The 7,757-nt window shown below is 38.9% G+C and overlaps 1 protein-coding gene across 1 annotated transcript in view; it reads left to right on the top strand.

Moving 5' to 3' along the window:
• Nucleotides 1-7,757, top strand: part of gabrb3 (gamma-aminobutyric acid type A receptor subunit beta3) — a gene marked incomplete at its 5' end in the record, with an annotated part of 62,049 nt that overhangs the window by 32,197 nt on the left and 22,095 nt on the right. Inside the window, 3 exons of the mRNA XM_079684163.1 lie at nt 1,313-1,360; nt 3,846-3,937; nt 4,407-4,474. Of these exons, the coding sequence (XP_079540289.1) occupies nt 1,313-1,360; nt 3,846-3,937; nt 4,407-4,474 (208 nt within the window). The remainder of the gene's footprint in view (nt 1-1,312; nt 1,361-3,845; nt 3,938-4,406; nt 4,475-7,757) is intronic.

The following is a 7,757-nucleotide window of genomic DNA, read 5'->3' as shown; positions in this document are numbered from 1 at the left end:
AGAGAGAGAGAGAGAGAGAGAGAGAGAGAGAGAGAGAGAGAGAGAGAGAGAGAGAGAGAGAGACAGAGAGAGAGAGAGAGAGAGAGAGAGAGAGATGGGGAGACTGATAGGGAAGGGAGGGGAAGAGAGAGAGGGAGTAAAAAGTAATAACAATGATAACCATGAGAGGGATCTCCATAACAACAATTCTTTCATAGTCTGATCAATACCAACAAATAATAGCACCACACATCTTTACTTTATGACACATTTTGAACACTTAAAACGAAAGAGGACTTTCTATGGGGTCTCTGGTTTTTGTTTGAGATGGCATTTTATTGCCTGTATGCATGTGAGATATATTTACTTAGTACTATATACTTAATTTTCCTTTTGGGGATCCCCTTTCCTGTAGCGTGTTGTCGTTTTTGGTGCATGTAAATGGTCTACAAAGGCTAAAATCCCTATGTTACCCCCCCCCCCCCCCCCCCAACACACGTTCAAAATGCCTCAATTGGACTCCTTTGTTTACACCCACATAGTGACATCACTATGTAACAGTCGGCTTCTATTTACCAGCGCTCTAACAAATTGTATATGGCTAAGGGGCGGGACACCTCTAAACGGTTGACCGATCACAAGAGCCGGCTCACACTGTGCAGTAAAATCCAATTATTGTCTAAATCTGATTACTTTGCACGGAAACATGAGCAGTTATCCACAGGAATAATGATTTTAGGTACTATTAGGAGAGGAAACGTTTTATGAGTGCATGCCAGTTTGTTTTTTTCTCAAAAACTCTTTTCTCCCACTTTTCATAGTGCAGCCTATTGTCGGCCTGACTTACTGTATGTGGGACACAACTATTCATTTTCCATTTTTTTTGGTTGGTTAATGGTCCAGATTTCAAGAGACGATACGTCTGACACGTCTGCAGCAGGCTATATTTCATCATTGTGCATTTATCTCCACCAGTATTGGGGTCGACCCACTCACAACTGACTCACTTATGGAGGAGTATTTCTTACAAATCCTAAAAGATACAAACAAGTCCAGAGTAGTTTGAAAGAGTGGAGAACCTTTTATGATTGTGTAAAGCCTTCTGTTTCCTGGCAGTGTATAGTGGTGCAGGAATGAGTCCTAAAACCCAGAAATAACCATGCTGTAGTTCCTTTATATAAATGTGTGTTTGACACAGACATTATTTTCTGTATTAATCCAAAATCACATTGAACCAGGGATATGCTGCCTTCAGGGTTTGACTACAAAACACGTAATCTCTGTACCAATCTACTGACATATAAAGTAATCACACCTTCTCTTGTTTTAACAGGAATGCTGTCGATGGGAACAAAAACCTGTACGCCATCTATGACACAAGGTAAGAATCACTTCATGTATAGAAAGAGTGTTTGGGGTGGTAATGGTATGATGTTTACATTATGTAAATAATCAATTATTAAACAAGAGATACAAAAGATACAGTTTCAAAGGCCAATAATATGACATAACAATGGACAGGTCATTTTAATTGTTAGTCTTAAACATGATATTCTGTTTCTCCAAAGCTTGGCAAAAAAATCTGCCTAAAAAGTGTTTCAAAAAAACTTTCCTTCTTTGAATTGAGCCAAAAGTGTCTTTCTTGAATGTATGTGAGAAAGTCTTTGGGAAATCTTCAGCTCACTCTTCCCTGCAGTGATATTGAACTTCTTCCACTTCTGCAAACACTAAAGCAGACAAATAAGAGAGCAGGAGAGAGAAATCTACACATAGCATCGACGTCAAAAAATCTACACAGAAACAATTGAAGTTGAGTGACACAGCAAAGAATCAACAACAATTACTTTTTTAAATCATTATTATAATTATCCCTAAATTATAATTGTCTCTGGAGGGAAGAGAGAAAACCCCAAAAAGCAGAGCCCATTTAACTTGTAATGACACATGATCCATTATTTGATGATTATATCTTTGTATTAAAGTACAATATGTTCCTCTGAGATGTAGTTGAGTAGAAGTATAAAGTAGCAGACTGGAATGTAAAAGTACCTTAAAGTTAAATAAAGTAGGCTACACTAAATATACTACTGTTACATATCTATATACTGATCAAACAAAACGGAGGTGTCTCACACACACATATTGTCTCTTGTAAAAGCACCTCCTCTTCCTCCTCCTCCTCCTCCTCCTCCTCCTCTCAGAGATGCATCTTAACGTAATTGAACTCGTGCACTACTCACTTCAATAACATGCAGAGTGTCACATGGGCTTTAATGATCACCAAGGATTGCCCCGCGCACACTGACACGAGGATTCATAATGAAAACTCACACACTGAGACCTCTCTGAGTTACAACATGATCTGCGAGGGGATAATTTGATGTTCACTCATGCTGCAGCACTTTGCACGGAGAACCTGTGGAAGGATATTTGAGAGTGGCTAACCGGACCATGGGGAACCGGGGTGAGGCGGCTGTTTCTCAGGTAAACGCTGCTCCTCCCCCCGCCTCTTGAAGCATGTTCACCGGCTTCATAGGCAGACGCGATGTGGAGGGAGCCCCGCGTGGTTTAGCGGAGGTTTGCCTGAGTGCGTACACTTTGTTTTGTTGCACACACACGCCATGTGGGGACCGCTAAAAACGGATCGTTTGCGGGACCTGCTCTCTCTGCCGCTCGTGGTGGCGGTGGTGGTGTGTTGTGTGCAGAGGTGAGCCAGGGTTATTTTAATTATATATTGTAAAAAATGAAATATGCAAGCTGATCTAAGTATCACAATATAAAAGTAATGTAACCAGATTGTGTTCCGTTACTTTTGGATTACTTCTCAAATGCAATAAAAAATACCAATTCAATAAAAAGTACCAATGCATTCATTTAACAATATTTCATTACAAGTAAACGTCCATTTAAAATCTGACTCAAGTAAAACTCCCGAATTGGCAAAATGTAAAAAGTGAAATGGGTAATTCTGCAGAAAAACGTGTAGATAAACAAAAACTCTGATATATATTATTTTACTTTTTGTAATCTGTGGGGGGTTTTTGTACCCGAAAGAGTTGGTCCACAATTACATTTTTGTTAAAGATGCATTATGTTAAAAGTTAAAGAAGCTATATATGTTAATTAAATGCAGTAAAAATACATGTTTTACATTTTTTAAATAAAGTGGAGTAGAAGTGGCATTAAATAAAAATATTCAAGTAAATTACTCGGCTGTGGTTTCACTCGAGGCTGGTTAAGTGTTGATATGTTTGTAAAAATTGTTTTTAACCTTGTTGTACGGCGACCTTGAGTGCCTTGAAAGGCGCCTTATAAAATAAATGCATTATTATTATTTATTATGTGTCCATGTGCTTCGTAATACATCTTTCTATATTTAAAAATGTAAATAATCATTGTAATCCTGCATGTGATCCTTTATTTAAGTAATTTGAATAAATCTTTTTTACGTAACTGTAAGAGAATAGTTACCTTTTTGTTAACCTGATTATGTAATCACGTTACTTCCTAAACCTGGTCTGGGGACCGAGGTGTTGTCGTGGTTTTAGACACATTTTACTGGGGATAAGATTTCAACAGTTATAGTTCAACATTTTCCACACAAAGCAAAATGAATAGCATGATAGGTATTTGATTCTGCAATATTATTTTAGTAACATTTGTTTTAATTTTATAAAACACATTCCTGTTAACTTCACACACTTCAACAAATGGTATTATCATAGATTGTTCTCGGGGCCACAGGGGGTCCAGGCTCAGTGTTACTGGGGCACTGGACGCTGCCGGCCCCCCTAGAACCACCATAACCAGGTGGGGGGACTGGTGGTTCCCCCGGAGAGTTACCATCGATGTTTCTCTCTTTTCAGCGCCAACAAGCCGGGGAACATGTCCTTTGTAAAAGAAACCGTCGACAAACTGCTGAAAGGATATGATATCCGTCTCCGGCCCGACTTTGGAGGTATGTCCCACTTTTCTTGTGTTGCACAAAAATGTGTTCCAGAGTCGTTTCTGTACCTTACGGTTTAATTTAATCTACCTTAACGTGTCGTTCTGTGGGTAAAAATAAGTAGAATATTAAAAGTTTTACCAAATTGCAAAAATAATCACTATCAAAGTATACTTTAAGTACCAAAAATGTAAGTACTAATTATGCCGATTATTTAATTTCTTAATGTTATTAAGAATGTATAGTTAATCAAAGTTATCAAATAAATGTACCTGTTCCTCTTCAGGTAGTTAATTATATATACCTTTTTACGTTGCACAACTGATTATGTTCATATTTCTTAGCATTTGACATATACAATATTACATTTTTACTGTTTTACCTCAACTATCTCAAACTCTTACTGTGGTGCAATACTTGACCAAATGTTCTTAGTTACTTTCGATCAGTGGTTCTTAACTTCTTCTTTTTGTATCTGAAGGTAAACCGGTTGCCGTTGGAATGAGTATCGACGTGGCGAGCATAGACATGGTGTCAGAAGTCAACATGGTGAGTTCAATAAAAATACTTTATTTCCTGATTGTTTCATCTGTAGTTTGGGTGAACCTTTGTGGACTTCTTTTGGTTGGTAACCTGACTAAAATAAAAAGCCTTAATCAGTTCAATATTTAAATAAAAAATGGTGACAGGGAGGCGTGTGGCACAGTGGATAGAGCCTTGGTGTTGGGATCAGGGGGTCACAGGTCCCACTGCAGTCACCATGTCGTTGTGTCCCTGGGCAAGTCACTTCACCCCAAAATTGCTCCTGTGGGGATTGTCCACAGTATTGAGTATGTAAGTATTTATTTATAGAAGGACCATGCATACACAAACATTAATCTCAGCAAAGAGAAGAGATGCTATATGCCAGATTATAGCTAATAGCTCATTTCCATCTGTGGTCCGTACTTAGTTCCCCCATGGAACTAAAGAGCAGATCGCGTTCACGCCGGAATAAGTCCCTGAGGGAAGATTACGCAAATGAAGCCGCTGACCTCACTTCTTCTTCTGCTTTGGGTTTACTGGCAGGCCACAAACAACTTCACGGCGTATACTGCCACCCGAAGTCCCCGGCCGGAAGTCCCCGGCGTTGGGGACAGGCTTCAGTAGAAGCTGCTGGGACTCCCAGCAGCTTCTACTGAAGCCTTCCGAGTAAATCGCCAGAACGCCGACACCTCCTGATCTCCACCGCTCCCATGTTTTTTTTTGTGTTGCCATAAGTTATTATCTCTCCGTTGGTGCGCGGGGCTAATGCTAATAATGCTAGCAAATACAATGGCGGCTTCACAAAACCTTTCCGAGTTATACGGGGCGTGGTTTGCAATTCGCCCAGCCAATCAGAAATTGGAACTTTTTTCTCTCCAGGAAAAAAGGGGGTGAAAAAGTTCTCATGAACTAAGTTCTTTTTTTGGTGTGAACGCAAAATCCCAATCGGAACTTTTTGTATCTCAGCTTGTGGAGTGAGACTATGGAACAGTGTGAATGTGGAGCTAAAGCGATGTCCAGACATTAACCAGTTCAAGAGGAAATACAGAGAAATTATTTTTCTCAAGGTACAGGGATGGGGAAGGTGTTTGACTATGTGTATGTGTATGTGTATATGTATATATATGTCAATCAACAGGTAAAGCAGATTAATAATACTAATAATATCAATAATAATGCATAAAAATGATAATTATTGCAGATTATAGATTATAAATAAATAATTTAGGGACAAGGGGGTGAGATAAAATAAATTATACTTCTTCTCACTCCTTTGTGAACACTAGATGTGGCACTGTTTACGTTGCTAATGCTGTTGTTGTTGTTATTTCTCTTACATGACTATGCACTGCAAAAACATTTTTGTAATTACTTATTTTACTTGTTCGAAATAAATGTATCAATCAAAAAAATCAATCAAATCAAACTAAAAGGGAAAAGTACGGGGAAAAGTACTCCGGTGTGAAAGCGCCTATAATCACTTGTATGATCGAGAACAAGAAATGTCAACATATACGTTTGTTCTTTACAATATGAATTATGTCGGTGCAGTGTGTAATTTTAAAGCAGTTAATATATTTTAACTTGTCGTCTTGAGTGGTTTGGTTATCTGCTGTTTCACGTTATGGCTCAGCTCATCATGGTTCACTGGCTGTGTGACTCCAGCACTGAAGATTTAATAGTCCAGTTACAGAGGTCAGTGTGTTCAGAGCTGTCTTCTCCGTTCAGAAATATAAAACAAAATAGACCTCCTTGTGTGGGTCACTGTGTGGGTCACTTTGTGTGTGGGTCACTCTGTGTGTGTGTGTGTGTGTGTGTGTGTGTGTGTGTGTGTGTGCGTGCGTGCGTGCGTGCGTGCGTGCGTGCGTGCGTGCGTGCGTGCGTGTGTGTGTGTGTGTGTGTGTGTGTGTGTGTGTGTCTGTGTGTGTTTGCCATGTATCATTGGTGTGAACTGCTGACAGAGTCTGATGCTCCATCACCCGCCACCAGGAGAAAATATCCTCCGGCTCGCTGTCCTGACAAGATGAAATATATCTGGTCCCAGCAGGACAGTGAGAACTGAGACTCAGATTTAGTAAAATATTTGCATGGTTGAAAAGATTTAGTTGACATGTTAAATAATAATAATCTTTGTGTCGGGATCATGATCACCCTGTCTGTTTTTTATTATTATTCATTAATGTAAACGTATCCACAGCTGACCTTAAATTGACCGTACATCTTTCTGCGGATTGGTATGACAGCACACTTAATCCTCCTTAGTAACGGTCTGCTCTCCTTAACAACCGTCTGCTAGCAAAAATTAACAGACCCCAGGAATTTCCAAATCGACCAATCAGAATCAAGTATTGAAACTAATTATGTAATTAATATATTTTTTAATGCACGGCTTTCGATTGAAAGTTTAATAAACATGTAAACTTTGTTTCTATATCATTCGCTTTGATAATCTATAATTAATTTTAGCACTTAACCAAGCCTAATTTCATTTTTAGTGATCACGCCCACTCGTAACTCGAGAGAAGCTACTCTACTCGAGCACTCGGCCTCCTCATTCTCGATTATATCATCCTGTCTGTGTTAATGCAGATGGTACAGAGAGAAAAATATATTCTGCTCATAGCCGGAGGCAAAGTACACATCTGAAAATAAACAATCCCAGTGCCACTTGAGCATGTGCTAAAAGTTGTTTACTCCTGATACAGTGAATTATAAAACACCAGGAGCTGTTTGCACCCTTTCCATAAGGCATTAAAGAAACAGTTCCATGTTAAATATTCAAATATATCCACTAGTGCTGCAAAATATATATATTCGTTATCTTCAATGCAACTTCAATAAACGTTATAAGACATTGCGAAAGACGAGCATATTGAACTAAGTTAACCAACACTTAAGCTAAATGAAAATGAAGAATCTGCAACCACAGGAGTCAAATGTAATTTGAAACTGATTGTATAAAGGAACAGATGCCACGTCATTGCAGTTTGAAAAGTGAAGAGTAATGACAGCGCAATGAGATGTGTGTCCTGCATTCTGTCAGGTCAGTGAAGGCGTCACACAGATGTCCGAGTGAAGAAGTGTCAGTCCTCTGATGGAAAAGACGTCTGATGAAAGTAATATGGGAAGAAGAAAAAAAAATGTGTGCAGGCGCAGAGAAAAAGCAAAGCTCAACACAATGACGCCATTACGGCCACTAACACATATTTTCATTGTGTAATCTTTTGATGATTTTCTAGATTAATTGTAAATCCAAAAATTGTGAAAAATGTCCATCCTGGTTTTCAAAGTCTAACTCAGCATCTTA

This window comes from Notothenia rossii (genome assembly GCF_949606895.1).
Source record: "Notothenia rossii genome assembly, chromosome: 1".
Taxonomy (NCBI): domain Eukaryota; kingdom Metazoa; phylum Chordata; class Actinopteri; order Perciformes; family Nototheniidae; genus Notothenia; species Notothenia rossii.
The sequence above is the reverse complement of the archived record's forward strand: the minus strand, read 5'-3'. Positions and strand labels throughout refer to the sequence as shown.